The following is a 16,902-nucleotide window of genomic DNA, read 5'->3' on the forward strand; positions in this document are numbered from 1 at the left end:
AGGCCTGATCACCGATGGCTATGAGACAGTCTATAGGGAGGAGGTCAGAGACCTGGCAGTACGGTGTCAAAACAACAACCTTTACCTCAACTTCAACAAGACAAAGGAGCTGATCATGGACTATAGGAAACGGAGGGCCGAGCACGCCCCCATTCACATCAACGGGGCTGTAGTGGAGAGGATCGAGAGCTTCAAGTTCCTTGTTGTCCACATCATTAAGGACCTATCATGGCCCACACACATCAATAAGGTGAATTTGTCTCCCAGTACCTGTTGGAAAGTAGATTGAACCAGGTTTTCCTCTAAGATTTTGCCTGTGCTTAGCTCTATTGCCAATGCAAGCATACCCATAACATGATGCAGCCACCACCATGCTTGAAAATATGAGGAGTGGTACTCAGTTACGTGTTGGATTTGCCCCAAACATAACACTTTGTATTCAGTACATAAAGTTAATTTCATTGCAGTTTTACTTTTGTGCCTTATTGCAAACAGGACACATGTTTTTGAATATTTTTGTTCTGTAGAGGCTTCCTTCTTTTCACTCTGTCACTTAGGTTAGTATTGTGGAGTAACTACAATGTTTTTGATTCATTCTCAGTTTTCTCCTATCACAGCCATTAAACAATGTTTTTTTAACCTTTATTTAGCTAGGCAAGTAAATTAAGAACACATTCTTATTTACAATGAAGGCCTAAAGTCACACATGGCTTCATGGTGAAATACACTTTAGTGGTTTCCTTCCTGTATCTTTGGAGTGACACACCATCCAAAGGGGTGTGATTACTCTCTGAAGGCCCTGTACATATTTACCTCAATTACATTAAGCAGACACTCTTATCCAGAACGATTTACAGTTGTGAGTGAATACAATTTCATACGGGTTGGTCTCCGGCGAGAATTTACGGAATCGCAGAAAGATCTGACGAGAACATCAAAGCAAACGTGAAGGACATTTGCAGGGCAATAGTCCCGGGGGACGAGCGAAATGTTGTTGCAGGTTCTCTGGATGTAGTGCACCGCCTGGGTAGGCTGAGAGATGGGGAGAACAGCCAGCCACCGCGACCAGTGATCATGAGATTCATCCCCAGGACAGCGGGGGATCTGACATGGAAAAGTGCAAAGAAAAATGGCTATTCTAAAGAACAACAACCTGAGGTTCAAGGAGGACCTGCCTTGGCCAGCCGATGATATTCTTTATGTCAAAATCACTTATTTAAATCAAATTACGTTTTATTTGTCAAATGCTTCGTAAACAACAGGTGTAGACAAACAGTGAAATACTTACTTACTTTTAAAAACGTACTTTTATTTCTCTTTACAACAATTCAAAGAGAAAGAAAACAGAAATATTAAAAAAGTAATGCCACATAAAAATAAAAGTAATAATAAATACACAACGAGTTACGACAACTTCGCTATATAACTGGGGTACCAGTACCAAGTCTGTGTGCTGGTCCCGTGTAGCTCAGTTGGTAAGGTGTGACGCTTGTAACGCCAGGATTGTGGGTTCAATTCTCGATCTCCAACACATTGCCAGGGCTATTAAAATATTTATAATATCATGTTGATTACTATTTCTGATTATTTTCTTCAAAATAACTTTAGCTTATCTGTCTCCTGTTATGATAATATATTATGTTATTGTTTTATTCATAATACATATGTTGCTATATAAACATGATCAAATATTATTCAAATATTTACTTTGAACAGCATTGGTTGGTTTGTAATTAGTTAAATATTGTGGCAGCTGAGAGCGAGGGAGGAATGGGCGGTGAATGGGGGTGTGTTCAAGCGATAGTTTAAAATCCTACAGAAATGCGCACGGCGCTTTGGTTTGAAGAGAATACGCCATATTGATTCACCGTAGACTTCTGCTAACCGTTTTCAGTTAGCGGTTTGAAAAGAACCTGGACTACTCTTCTCAATGGTCCTCGTTCGGTTTGGCGTTAGCACTTCTCTATGTCTTTGTAACCCGGTTTACTAGCTCATTTATTTTGTCGGAGCAGTCGTACATTTTAACGGTCTCATTGACTTGCTTGAAGTGGGTTCAGAAAAAAGAAGTTGAATGGATCCGAGGGTGGCTTGGATTCAGCCCGAGCAGAAAGGACCTGCAAACGCATTGTGGATGCAAGTCTGGGAGACTTCTCAGGTACGAGCAAACTCCGGCCAGCATCTTCATAATCAGAACCACAACCTGCATTTGAATTCTCCAGCATTGGACGTTTATAAACATGTTGCGGCAAAGGGCAATAGCATGTGCACCAACACCACCGCTGGTCTGAGCAGCAGCAGCCATCACGGTATTTCAAAAGGCACTACTTCTAACCACGGCACTGCGTTCTCCTCCTTCGGGGTAACGTTACCGAACGGCACCGTACAGAACTCATTGACCCCGTCCAACGCTTACGGGGTAACGACAGATTTGGGAGACAGTAAAATGCCCCAAAAGACGGGATCTATCTCGTCCTTGTCTTCGGTGGAATCTATAACGGACAGTACATCTTCAAACCGCTCTTTGGGAAGGATTAGTGGTGGCAATGTAACTGGAAATATGAATAAAAACGCTGGCAGTGTCAATCTGTTATTTAACTTCAGTGAAAGCATGCATAATAATGTCAACCAATACCACCATCAAAGGCACCATCAGCATCAACCTCAGTACAATTTCCAACAGAATTGTGTGAAGCGTCACCCGACTCACCCGCCTGCACCCCTAAATAACCACACTCACCATCCAGGCCGAAGGAAAAGTGACAACAAGGCGAGCACCTATGGGATGAATTACCTTCTTTCTAACTATGGCAACTATGTTAGTTCGGGGACTGGGACGCCTTGGAAGACGAGGAAATACAGCCCCGGTGTTGATGGGTGAGATGTTATTTTTGATAGGGCCATTGCCCCTCTGGAATTGTTTGACGCTAACGGTAGCTTGCTAACGCTAACCGCGATACCGTTACCTATCATGGTTTCCTACTAGCTAGACACGTATTTATTATAATAAAAAATGTCATGCCTAAAGTCAATCCGTGTCGTTTTGGTGTTTGCATGTTGACGTTTATCTTTTTCAAATTGATTTGCTGCACGGGTGATTAGTGATGGGAATGTTAACGTTAGCTTAAATAGCTAGCCACTTAGCTAACTAGATCGCTAATTTGACTGCGCTCTGCACTGACTAGCCAGATTTTACTTGTTAAGCAGCTATAACTAGCTAACTAGATAACGGTTTGGTAAGGTTAGCTAACAGTTAGCAAGCTATTTGACAGATCTAAAGGGTTGGGTAACTTCTGGAATGTAGGGTTAATGCCGCATTCATGTCATGTCGGAAATCGGACATTTTCCGGCATGTTTACTCAGTAGAAAGATGATACCCGAGTTTCCTACTTGGGTAGTATCAGAATCAAGCAATAGGAAGCTATACGCAAATAATTTAAGTTAATTTTAACTGAGGTCCCGAGTTTTTAACGCAAAATTATGAAAGCGGTCATGGTTAGTTAACGTTGTTCTTCTTTATACAGTCACTCAAGGGATTATTAACGTCTGACTCATTATTCAGTTATTAATAAACTATAGCTGAACTTGCTAGTTTATTACATAACCTAATATTGTTGATTAGACTTACGTTACACATGTAAACATTGTCAGCATAAAAAAACTGCCAGGTGACTTTGTTTAAGATTCTCTCTGGTCTCCATGGACAGTTGTAAGATCCATAGGTTTCGTTTGAATTTAACCGTATAATACAATGATTGGCCTCTAGTTGCACCCTTGTGGCATTGGAAGAGCATGCAGTGCCCAGACCTGAAGGCTTTCGTGTTTAAGTAGAACATTTCCCAATTTCAATGGGCCATCATTGTGTCGTGGATGAAAATGTAGGCTAATGTACATATTGCAATATCTGATTGTGCTAAATTTCAGTGTATGGCTGCACTCAATCATTTTGGTGTGAAAAATGTTAACATCAGTGCATACAATTTTTGTATAGGTCTGTGATCAGTATGGGAATTGAAACCTCAACCTTGGAGTTGCTAATCCAATGCTCTTACAGGACCATGTAATGATGTTGAATGTTGTGAGGGATGCTGAGCTTACTTGAAAGCCTGTATCAATATCTCTCTCAGCTTCCATGCTGGTCTTGCTTTCTTTGAAAAGACCTAACATGTAGGTGAACTGATGCCATTTAAATGAATGAAATCATGAAACAGAAAATGTAAATCGTCCAATTATTTGACTGATTTAGTTTTGGGTGAGCAACTGCGTGTGTGTTCTCCCTGTCCCCCCCCCCCCCCCCCCCCCCCCCAGTCTCCATGAGGAGGTGGTGGACTTCTACAACTTCATGTCTCCCCGACCGGAGGAGGCTGCTATGAGGAAGGAGGTGGTCGACAGGATCGAGACTGTCATCAAGGAGCTGTGGCCTACTGCCGACGTGAGCACACCAGAGCTGGGCGTTGAACTGGCACATCAGACTTTTTTCCCCTAAAAATATTTGTACAGTATAGGTTTTTTTCTGAACTCTTTCATTCCCCTGCTCTCTCAGGTGCAGATATTTGGCAGCTTCAGCACTGGACTCTACCTACCTACAAGGTAAGAGGGCAGTTTTGTTGTGACGTTTTGGCTCAGTCTTGCTCTCAGAATTTGCCACAAGTGCTTGGCCACCAGTTTACTTAATACCATCTCGCTCTCTCTGTTGCCATAGTGACATAGACCTGGTGGTGTTTGGGAAGTGGGAATGCCCACCGTTGCAGCAGTTGGAACAGGCCCTCCGGAAACACAACGTGGCGGAACCTTTCTCCATCAAAGTGCTGGACAAAGCTACAGTGAGTTGGTGCTCTTAATAAAAATACATACATACAATCTGTTGGAGTAACTCCAATGTTGTCCGAACTGATAAACAAGCAGATGGTTTGCTTTAATAATGTCGGACAAGTCTGCACTAGCTAATGATTGGACCTAATTAGTGACTGCTTTAGAATTGAGATAGCGAACGAAAGCGAAATGGACGTTAAATAAACTTTATTTTTCAGAAATTAAGTCACAATGTTTCTCTATTCTCTCTCCCAGGTGCCAATCATCAAGCTGACTGACCAGGAGACTGAAGTCAAAGTGGACATCAGCTTCAACGTGGAGACTGGAGTCAAAGCTGCTTTCTTTATCAAGGACTACACTCGGGTGAGGACACTAGCATTTATAGTTCCTTTATTTTTATGGGAGACCTGAATGGCTATAATGATCAGAGCAACAATTTAAAACATGTTCCCAGTTGCAGGGTATAAAAACTGGCCTATGAAAGGAAAATATATGGACTTCCTGCCTACTGACGCTCCCATATTGTAATTGTTTTGGTTAAATTTGAGGCTAATAAATACTTACTGAACTACTGTCCCTGTGAAATGCATTTTCTATCACTGTAGCAACAAAGCACTACTTAAACACTTCACAACTACAGTCCATAACATATTTGTTGAACATTTTGTTCTATACTCCAGTATTTTGGATTTCAGATGTTTCATATCAGGCAAGTACAGAATGTGCACCTGCACAGTGGGGCTGTGACGATATGGTCATTGTAGTTAGTTATCACGTTTCTGTGCTGAATATTTGCTTTATGAAAACTACAACTCCCTTCAGGTTAAACTAGTTTAATAACCGATAACAAAACGACATGGCGGTTCATCGCTCAGCACTACTTTCCATAATACTAATGAGTATTGCACAGTGGGTCAGAGTGGTGCAGAGTATGTGAGCAGAGCGAGGAACGGAGCGTGCCCAATTTGATTGGAGCACGGAGCGAGTTTCCCAAAGGCTGGAGCGTCAGCCTTCTTGCCCGCTCCAATTTCACACCAGTAGTGCTCACTTCACGAGGTCAGGACATGCCTGGCCCAGCATACAATTGTAGTCTACTTGTGTGCTGCTATAGCCCCTAGCTACTGTCATGGAGTTTACTACATATTTTCATAAATAAACTAATAAAATACACAGGTGCAAAATCACAGTAACTTACAAAGAGGACCAAGAGCAAGAGTGATTTTGATGTACTATCCACAACTAAAGAATAATTGGTGAATCTGAAAAGACTCATCCCGAAAGCATGATGGTGTACTTACTATGTGCACGTGCTAACAGAAAGGAATGAGGAGTATCATTGTAGCAAAGTATTTATGAACAAAAAAATCGGATCTCTTAAGTGTTAATTTTCGTTCTATTATCTACACAATAGGTCATAATTGAATTTGGGCCAATAGCCCTGGCATATTACCTCTTTCAAGGAGCTTTCCATTTTGATAGGGTTACTTTGCCTAAACATTTACATTTGAGTCATTTTAGCAGGTGGACTTAGTTAGTGCGTTCATCTTAGGTTACTGTAGCTAGGTGGGAAAACCACATCAGTCATAGAAAGTACATTTTTCCACAAGAGACCTGAGGTGGCAGAACAGAGTGCTTGGGTTGGGATGTAGGGTTTGAGCATATCCTGAAGGTATGGATGGGCAGCTCTCCTCTTGCTGTTCCGTAGGTAAGCACCATGGTCTTGTAGTGGATGCGAGCTTCGACTAGAAGCCAGAGTGTGGAGGAGCAGGGTGACATGAGAGAATTTAGGCAGGTTGAAAAGCAGGCAGGCTGCAGCATTCTGGATAAGTTGCAGGGGTTTGATGGCAGAAGCGGGGACCCCAGGCAACAGTGAGTTGCAGTAGTCCAGACAGGAGTGGACCTCGATTAGGACCTGCACCTCTTCCTGTGTGATGTTGTAGAGCATGAACCTGCATAAGCGAGTCACTGCTTTGATTTTTGCAGAGTAGGACAGGGTGTTGTCCAGGGTAACGCCAAGGTTATTTGCACTCTGAGAGGGTGATAATGGAGTCTGAGCCAGCAGGCCTTCCCCGGGAGGAAGAGCAGCTTCGTCTTGTTGAGGTTAAGGCCTACCTATAAAAGGAGAAAACTTTCACGTCAGTGAGCCTAATAAGGCATTTTTTGTTTAATTTAAATGTAATTCTAAGTCACAGCCTATATGCACAGTAAGGGTTAGGGGGAGATCTGGTGATGGGCGTATAATATACAGTCAGTAAAGGAATGTCTCTCTGACATGTTCTGTATTCAATTACATAGCCGAACATGCTTCTGGCACCAGAAGCATAACTTTGGAATGAGTCATTGTCCCTCTGACCTTTTACAACTGTAGCCCCAAAATCAGCATATGTTATAACATGACAACCTGTGAAAATGAGAAGAGACTCATTTTATTTAAGTTGTGATCCCCATACTAAGTTACATATTTTAATTAAATGGAGACTTTTCCCTCGTCTAATTGAAAATTCTCCTCATTTTTAATCTGTGCTCTGTTCTTCAATGACTGTAAATTAAGCAGGGATTTGATATCTTCCTCGTTCCCTCCCCCTGCAGAGGTATCCCGTGCTGCCTTACATGATCTTTGTGCTGAAGCAGTTTCTGCTCCAGAGAGATCTCAATGAGGTGTTCACCGGAGGAATCAGCTCTTACAGCCTCATCCTGATGGTCATCAGCTTCCTCCAGGTACACACAAACACTAGTATGACATAGGGCTGGGCGGTATACCGTATTTTACTATATACTGGTATTGCTGCTCGGACCAGTTTGGGTTTTTACTTTACTTTCTATAACAGTTTTTGAATGTTTGGTTTTTTAAATGTGATACTTCGCTACTTGACTCACCGCTCACTCTCTCATGACGCTTTCAATATAGTCCTAGACCTGCCCCCGCCAATCAAGGAGCGCGTTTGTTGTTCCTCAACCACGAGACACTTGCGTTCAGGCTGCATGGTCAATGCAGCACATGCAAAAATGTTGATGACAACGATGCTGTTTTCACTTTTCTTAATATAAGTCCACTGGCATTCTATAATTGCACTAGTAGTTTGTTTCTTACGTATGCGAACAGTTAGTCGTTTCTTAGCAAGTTATCCCTAAATCTTGTTAGATACTAATCGCTAGCTAGCTAATAAATGTTCTAAGTCAGAGTAAACATAATTAGCTATACAGCCTGATAATACCAGTGATGGTGTAGACCTAAATCAGCCTGTTTGTGCAACAGTATCTTCTAAATCAAAAGAGGAATACGCAAAGCATGAATAGGTTGGCTATATGAAGTAGTTAAGAGGAAACATTCAATGTAGCCAAAGATTATAGGGTGCCCTAGGAAATGGTTATCAACACTTTGGTTCCTATCCTGTCACAATAACTCCTCCCTGGCATTTTCATTTGTTGTCATGTCAAAAAACACATATCTAAAGTGCCCACTATTATATTCGAACTATAGAATTAGAATAATCATTCTATTTCGATAATTCCAACAGTTCACCCAAGTGTTTTGCTCTATCGCAAGTCAAATCGCAATTGTGATATTTGGTTTAAAATAAGGCCTAATTGTTTGCCCATATCGTGCAGCCCTACGTGGCAGTGTGGAAATTCAAAAATGAATGCAGAAATGGATGAAAATGCAGTATTTTTTGGGGGGGGGGTTGAAGTTGAATTGAACAGTGTAAAGCAATCAGAATGGAGAAAGAATAATTTGAAATCACTTGTGTGTTGCCACCCTAGGGTCACGCACTACTCGTAAAGCAAATTTAGAACTTTTATTATTCAAAAACATAAAATATCACCATACTGTAATTTTTTTATTGATATACCGTGATAGACAAAATATATCGCCTAAACAAGTATGACAGTGTACAATTACAGCGCTTAGTGTTCTAACACCTATGCCGATTCACCCTCCCTCTGTCTCTCTCCATCCAGCTCCACCCAAGGATTGATGCCAGCAACCCCAACATCAACCTTGGCATTCTGCTGATTGAGTTCTTTGAGCTTTATGGGCGCCATTTTAACTACCTGAAGACAGGCATCCGCGTCAAGAACGGAGGGGCCTACATGGCCAAGGAGGATATGATGAAGGTTATGAACAATGGCTACAGGCCCTCCATGCTCTGTATAGAGGACCCACTGATGCCAGGTGGGGTGGGTGTGTGTGTGTGCCCTGGACTGAGTGTTTTGTGGTTTTCCATTAGTAGTGGTGTTGGCTGTAGTTTGTATGGGCCGATTCAGTTATTTTTTTGCCGTGTGTGTGTTCCAGGTAACGACGTTGGCAGGAGTTCGTACGGAGCCATGCAAGTCCAGCAGGTTTTTGACTACGCTTACATCGTCCTCTGTCACGCCATGTCACCGCTAGCACGCTCCTACCCAAACAAGGACATTGACAGGTTCGTTCCTCCTCTTTCAGAATGTCTTCTGGATCCATCCGGCCTAGAAATATTTGTAAATTAACTGTTATCAAAGTAAAGATTGTCAAATTAATACGGTGGTTGTGTTGGGAAGTGTAACTGATCCACTGCTGTGCAACGTTTAAACCGTTCCCCTCATGTTTCTCACTATCCCTGCAGCGCTTTGGGTAGGATAATCAAGGTGACACAGGAAGTGATTGACTACAGGGAGTGGATCATGACGAAGTGGGGGGGCAGGCACCTCGCCCGCATGGAGAGCCAGGGTAAGAGCAGTGTGTGTAACCTCTGCGTACCATGTTGACAGTCTTGTATGGCAGGTTCTGTATGTATATTGGCCTGTGTGTGAAGGGTAGTCTTTGTCTTACATGGCAGTTTGGGAAGTGTGTATAATAACCTGTTTCTCTGTAGGTTCCCTCATGGATCAGGACCCAGTACGGTGTGTGTTGCTGTTTATAATAACCTGTTTCTCTGTAGGTTCCCTCCTGGATCAGGACCCAGTACGGTGTGTGTTGCTGTTTATAATAACCTGTTTCTCTGTAGGTTCCCTCCTGGATCAGGACCCAGTACGGTGTGTGTTGCTGTTTATAATAACCTGTGTTTCTCTGTAGGATCCCTCCTGGATCAGGACCCATTACGGTGTGTGTTGCTGTTTATAATAACCTGTGTTTCTCTGTAGGTTCCCTCCTGGATCAGGACCCAGCAGGGTGTGTGTTGCTGTTTATAATAACCTGTGTTTCTCTGTAGGTTCCCTCCTGGATCAGGACACAGTACGGTGTGTGTTGCTGTTTATAATAACCTGTGTTTCTCTGTAGGTTCCCTCCTGGATCAGGACACAGTACGGTGTGTGTTGCTGTTTATAATAACCTGTGTTTCTCTGTAGGTTCCCTCCTGGATCAGGAGCCAGCAGGGTGTGTGTTGGGTGTAGGTGTGGAGGAGCAAAGGGATTCTGTGTCCCCTCACAGTGCAGACTCTCCCATGTCCCTGTCCAGTCCTCACCAACACTCCTCAGCCTCCTCTGTCTCCTCACTGTCTGGGTCAGACAACGTAAGGACAGAACACATACACACTGCAGTCTTTATGATGGTATTGATTGACAGCTGGACATGTTTTAACCCCTCCACTCTGCTGTTTGTCCTAGGACTCTGATTCGACACCCCAGGCGCTGCCCGTCTACCCCTTTCAGGCTTTGGGTATGACTCTACCCCTGGGCCTGGCACTGGGCAAGGCTGGCATCAACCAGCACCACCTCATCATGTCCCCTGGCTCACAGGTACAGAACCTAGCATCTACTGACCTTTATGTGTTTTCAGAGATGGGAGAGTTTAACCTGTCAAGATTTTCTGGGAGTGGAAGTTTAAAGGAAGACTCCGCAATGCACAAAGTCAACACAATATCGGGCCCATTTCCACAACTAAGAGCGTTGAAGTGCAAGGCAAAACGTCTCTGCTGTTTTGATCCCGTAGTTGCCACGTACCAGGGTGAAGCGCATCCGTGCATATCCACAGATACAGTTGAAGTCAGAAGTCTACATACACTTAGGTTGGAGTCATTAAAACTCGTTTTTCAACCACTCCATACATTTCTTGTTAACAAACTATAGTTTTGGCAAGTCGGTTAGGACATCTACTTTGTGCATGACACAAGTAATTTTTCCAACAATTGTTTACAGACAGGTTATTTCACATATTCACTATCACAATTCCAGTGGTTCAGAAGCGTACATACACTAAGTTGACTGTGCCTTTAAACAGCTTGGAAAATTCCAGAAAATGATGTCATGGCTTTAGAAGCTTCTGATAGCCTAATTGACATCACTTTAATCAATTGGAGGTGTACCTGTTGATGTATTTCAAGGCCTACCTTCAAACTCAGTGCCTCTTTGCTTGACATCATGGGAAAATCAAAAGAAATCAGCCAAGACCTCAGGAAAAAAATTGTAGACCTCCACAAGTCTGGTTCATCCTTGGGAGCAATTTCCAAATGCCTGAAGGTACCACGTTCATCTGTACAAACAATAGTACGCAAGTATAAACACCATGGGACCACGCAGCCATCATACCTCTCAGGAAGAAGACGTGTTCTGTCTCCTAGAGATGAACGTACTTTGGTGCGAAAAGTGCAAATCAATCCCAAAACAACAGCAAAGGAACTTGTGAAGATGCTGGAGGAAACGGGTACAAAAGTATCTATATCCACGGTAAAACTAGTCCTATATTGACATAACCTGAAAGGCCGCTTGGCAAGGAAGAAGCCACTGCTCCAAAACCGCCATAAAAATGCCAGACTACGGTTTGCAACTGCACATGGGGACAAAGATTGTACTTTTTGGAGAAATGTCATCTGGCCATAATGACCATCGTTATGTTTGGAGGAAAAAGGGGGAGGCTTGCAAGCCGAAGAACACCATCCCAACCGTGAAGCACGGGGGTGGCAGCATCATGTTGTGGGGGTGCTTTGCTGCAGGAGGGACTGGTGCACTTCACAAAATAGATGGCATCATGAGGCAGGAAAATTGTGGATATATTGACGCAACATCTCAAGACATCAGTCAAGAAGTTAAAGCTTGGTCGCAAATGGGTCTTCCAAATGGACAATGACCCCAAACATACTTCCAAAGTTGTGGCAAAATGGCTTAAGGACAACTAAGTCAAGGTATTAGTGGCCATCACAAAGCCCTGACCTCAATCCTATAGAAAATGTGGGCAGAACTGGAAAAAGCCTGTGCAAGCAAGGAGGCCTACAAACCTGACTGTTACACCAGATCTGTCAGGAGGATTGGGCCAAAATTCACTTAACTTATTGTGGGAAGCTTGTGGAAGGCTACCCGAAACGTTTGACCGAAGTTAAACAATTTAAAGGCAATGCTACCAAATACTAATTGACCGTATGTAAACTTCTGACCCACTGGGAATGTGATAAAATAAAAGCTGAAATAAATCCTCCTCTCTATTATTCTGACATTTCACGTTTTTAAAATAATGTGGTGATCCTATGATTAAATGTCAGAGATTGTGAAACCTGAGTTTAAATGTATTTGGCTAAGGTGTATGAACTTCCGAATTCAACTGTACCATGACCGTTTACACAAGCAGCCCAATTCTGATATTTTTCCTCACTAATTGGTGTTTAGACCAATCACATCCCGTCTTTTTCAGAGCTGGTCGGATTTGTCAAAAAGACCAATTAGTGAAAAAATATCAGAATTGGGCTGCATGTGTAAGCACAGTCTAAGTGAGAGCGAAGTGTTTCATCGTGCTCATCTGATCTGTGGTGCTGCTCGTGCCAATGTCATAACTCCAAGTCTACCGTTTAAATGTATTGTAAAAAATCCTGAAATGCGCTTTATCTTAAGATTTGTCGCCAGAGAGAAAGTATATATTTTCTATAGAATAGTCTATCCAGGCCCTCTGTTTTAGTACTCATTTCCCACTAACAGGGATTGTGAAATGGTGATCTAATGCTGTTTGTGATAGACATTTTCAGTTATCACAAATCCAATCTCCCTTCATTCGCCCCCCTCTCCAGGCGTGTATGTCTTTGCCCGGTGCCCTGACGATGCACTCTTTACCTGGCAGACAGGTGGGTATAGACGGGCACCACCTCCCCCCCTTTTTCCACATGCCCCCCCCTACCCACCATAACCCCCATGCCCCCTCCAACCCCCAGCCTCTGTCCAGCCCCCACCCTGCCAGCCACACACACCAGGTAGGCGCTGTCCGCAATCACGGCATACACACTATACATGGAGAACCTCTTTCTCCTTTCTTTCCTCTAATACTCTCCTCACCTCTCTCTTTCTGCTTTCAACTCCTCTTGCTTTCACTTTCTCTCCTCCCCTTCACTTCCTCTGTTCTCTCAATCTGTCCCTCTTGATTTCATTGTTTTATTGTATATCTGCCAGATTGATCTGAATATAGCATTCCTTTTGTAGACTAGGTTTAAACACTCAAAATGCTTTGAATTCTAACACTTCATCCCTTCATTCTCTCTCAGAATGGTCCCAAGTGTCAGATGAAAGGCTTCCACAATCCAGCTGTGGTCCACAGTCCTGCCCTGGCCAACCGTGTACACACCCACCCTCTCACACACGCCCACACACACTCTCACACGCAGTACCGCAACACCTGGCGGCGTCGGAAGAGGGACAGCCTACCTGTCAGCCTGAGCAGATAAAAAGACAAAACATCTTCTCCTCCCTTCATCCCTCTTTCCACTCCTCCATTCTGACTGATTGGGGGACAACTTGATGGGACAATGCCCCCTGCTGTTCAACTTAAAGAAAGACAGGCAGGCAGAGACCAGACCAGCATTGGGATTCATTCAACACTTTGGGCTGCTGAACTCGGGCTGCGGATAGGGAAAAAAGTGTAGCTCTGGGAAAACTCTCCGTTTCTCTCCCTCCCTCCATTGCTCTTAATTTCTGCATGTTTTTCACTGCGCAACGAACCAACGGCCAACGATACAGGAATGAGCGGTGCGGCTAGCGAACAAAACGCAACCCCGCCCAACTTTCTGCACTCTGACCCCAGAACTTTTCAGCTAGCTCTCCAGTCCTTCACTTTCTGTTTGGGATTCACATTTGTTTGTTTTATTTTGTTCCGTTAATGTGTCTTATTGTTCAATTTGAATATTTTTTTAGCGCTTTGCAGTTTTTCACTTACGTTTGGTGAGACTGAGAATAGTGACATCTTTGCCAGGTGGGAGTTGCGAAAGCCCAGTGTCTTATGGGAAAGTGTTTATTTTTGTTTGGTCTGACTGGGTTACGTTGTCAAGGCGACAACCTTTGTACTTGAACCCTGCAGCCAAACTGCGTCTTTTTCAGTGTTCACACAAGGAACGACGGTTTCTCATTTGTGCAATAACATGTTCTATTTTTTAAGTAAATGTTTATTTAATTTTATTATGTATGTAAAGGCATTTGGTGTTTTTTTAAGATTGTTTTATTTTTGTATTTTTATTTTTTATGGCAGAGTTTACAGAACCTTTGCCCAGGTGGCCTCCGAGAGTGTGTGACGAGAGCGTGCGTGTCTTGTTGGAGTGTCGAGGTATAATCGACTCCCCCCATTGGTTGTTTTATAATGTGAGTCAAAGGGGTTAATTAGAAGTATCTAAGTCACACCAGACTATTGAGATGCATCTTATTGTTATACAGGTTAAAAAGTCTACAGTCTCACTAATTGGATCTCTTGCTATAGCAGACGCAGCAGACTGAGCTCTCACGCCCAATACCCTAGCTGTTGTTTTTAAAAACAAAACGTTGTCTCTATTTGGTGTGTGCTTGTATCAGTCATAGGATGACTTGCGTTCACCCAAAGTTTGTGCCATTTTCGCTACTCAGTCCTCACTTAGACTAGGGCTGAACTTCTATCGCAGGAGTTTGGCACTGGCCCAAGTACATATTGTATGCCCCAAGTGTGTTTCAGTTGGATGTATGTCTTTGCCGTTGTTTTAAAGATATGCTTGGTCTAGTGCGTATGGGAGGTGGAGTTAAAGGGACAGACAAACCTGAACTTGAAGATCAGAGCGGTGCCAAACGGAACCCTTCCGCCGACATTGGGCTCTACTTTTGATTGGGCAAGTGTGCTCTGGTCTAAAATAGTGCACTACATAGGGGATAGGGTACCATTTCAGATGCACACTAAAAGACTAGGTGCTCTAAAGGGTCTTTCCTCGTAGCGGGGGGAGAGAGAGGGAGAAAGTTCTGGGTCCTTCCAGAACTGTGGAAAGGGAATAATTTTGATTCCATTCTGGAATCTTGTGTAGGTACTTCCGCAAGTTTGCAATGCCTTTTCTTTCTGTTTACTTCAGTGCGTGTGTGTCGTCTCCACAGACATACAGCCGCATATATATATGTATATATATACATATACACACACGCCTGTGTGTGACTGAGGAGCAGAGCGGTAGCTACACAGACAGCGTTATTACTATGCAAGTGAGTTATTTTTGTGTGCCCCATTATTTCTGTTTCCAATGACAACCACTGCTTGTTATATTGAAGTGATGTTATTGTAAACTCGAGTTTGAATGACTAGGCCTGTGTGATCGGTGGGCTAGGCTAGATGGTTGCTAGTCAGCCTCAGCCCAGTTACAAGTGAACCACAACTCTTGCATTTGTATGCAAGCCCTGATGTTTTGTATTCCTATCTGTTAGTCTATGGAAGGATCTGTGTGTGTGCCAGTGGTCGGGTATCTGTCTCTCGTCTGAGCGATGGGAGCGAGGGAATAGCAAGACTGGTTTCAAATGACACCCTATTCTCTCTCATACAGTGCATGCTATTTAACCTTAGTACTGGTCTAAAGTAGTGCCCTATATAGGGGTTAGGGTGTCATTGTAGACGACCACTTGATGTTCCGCCACTGTTTTAACCTAACACCTACGGCTAGTATGAAAATGCACATGGGGAGCGACTTGCACTCTGTAGTGGATGACTTCATACCCTCCCTAGTGCACTACAGTCCTCTACACTGAGATTGTGTTAGGAGCCAATGTCAGTCTGTTAGTATAGCAACTTTTACCCACCAATCGACCTGGCTAATATACATCGCCTTTTTTTACAAGGTGTCGGTCTCCAATGGCACCCTATTCAGAATATAGTGCACCACTTTTGATTAGATCTTTGGTTTCTTGTGGAGGGTAGTGGTGCTATATAGGAAATAGGGTGCCATTTGGGACTTGTCTGCTTTTAGTGAATAGAACCAGCGTCTGTCAGAAGAGCTCTAAAACACTATCTCTGGTTGGAGATTTGTCAATGCTGTCAAAGATGTCCACAATTTTTACAGATTCTATTAAGACTGAAATGCGGTGTGACGTCTATATGGATTTAACTCGAATCCCAATGGTCTACACGAGCTTCCTCTCCGCATCTACTTTCCTTTATTCGATGTGAAAGAAACTGGAGCAGGTAAAAGCCAATCCCTTGGTAGATCCACCATTTTGTTTTCATCTATTTAGATCAGTGCAGATCGGAGAGAAAGCCTCTTTAGACAATTGAGAACACGAAACACTTGCATCACAATGAGTGATTTTAAACTTAACGGACACCATTTTGTGAAAGGTGGCGGCTCCTCTGTCCTGGCCAACTAATCTGAGCAGGAACTCCTAAAATGGCTGCCAAACTAGCAGTGGTCACGGAGTGACAGCCTGGCTTTTGTTTTGAAAAATTTTATGTACTGGTATTTTTTTCTATTTTATTTTTTAATAAACTTCTTAAAACGGGCAGTTATAGTGATCTTGTTTTTGTATGTGCATAATTTGGTTACATCTTTGGTTAATCAGTGGATACAACGCATACAGAACACATGCCCACAAACTAAACACGTAGTGGTTGGAAATTTCAAGATGGATTAATGCTGAATCTGTATGTACAACTCAATGTAAAGAGTCCAATTTGATTGAGTTCAGGTGGGAAACATGCTTTAGGTTTATTGCTTTATTTGAGCTGTTTTGTCAGGAGTCCCTTTACAAGACAAAGGAAAATGTGATTATTAATTTAGTTTAAATAAGCACTTCTGCTTATCTACACTAGGTGGCACAGTAGCTTCTCACCCATAGCCTTGGATCGAGTCAGCAACATGTCTGATGTACTGTAGATGTTCTGCCAAACTATTCCTCAAGAGTATTGAGCCAGGATCATCCAGTACAGCGAAT

General features: G+C 43.0%; 1 protein-coding gene across 2 annotated transcripts; it reads left to right on the plus strand.

Moving 5' to 3' along the window:
* Positions 1-1,850: 1,850 nt before the first annotated feature.
* On the plus strand, positions 1,851-16,473 carry tent4a (terminal nucleotidyltransferase 4A). 2 transcript variants are annotated; one of them, XM_038971675.1, is made up of 13 exons: positions 1,851-2,874; positions 4,306-4,429; positions 4,541-4,587; positions 4,700-4,820; positions 5,065-5,172; positions 7,399-7,527; positions 8,770-8,983; positions 9,104-9,230; positions 9,411-9,514; positions 10,132-10,295; positions 10,390-10,521; positions 12,777-12,956; positions 13,245-16,473. In XM_038971675.1, exons 1-13 carry the CDS (start codon positions 2,072-2,074, stop codon positions 13,422-13,424), a joined length of 2,433 nt encoding a protein of 810 aa, XP_038827603.1. In that variant the 5' UTR covers positions 1,851-2,071; the 3' UTR covers positions 13,425-16,473. The 2 variants fall into 2 exon arrangements, with proteins under 2 accessions (XP_038827603.1, XP_038827604.1); XM_038971676.1 differs by having other exon boundaries at positions 12,777-12,830.
* The last annotated feature ends 429 nt before the right edge of the window (positions 16,474-16,902 follow it).

This window comes from Salvelinus namaycush, chromosome 32 (assembly GCF_016432855.1).
Source record: "Salvelinus namaycush isolate Seneca chromosome 32, SaNama_1.0, whole genome shotgun sequence".
In the NCBI taxonomy this organism is placed as follows: domain Eukaryota; kingdom Metazoa; phylum Chordata; class Actinopteri; order Salmoniformes; family Salmonidae; genus Salvelinus; species Salvelinus namaycush.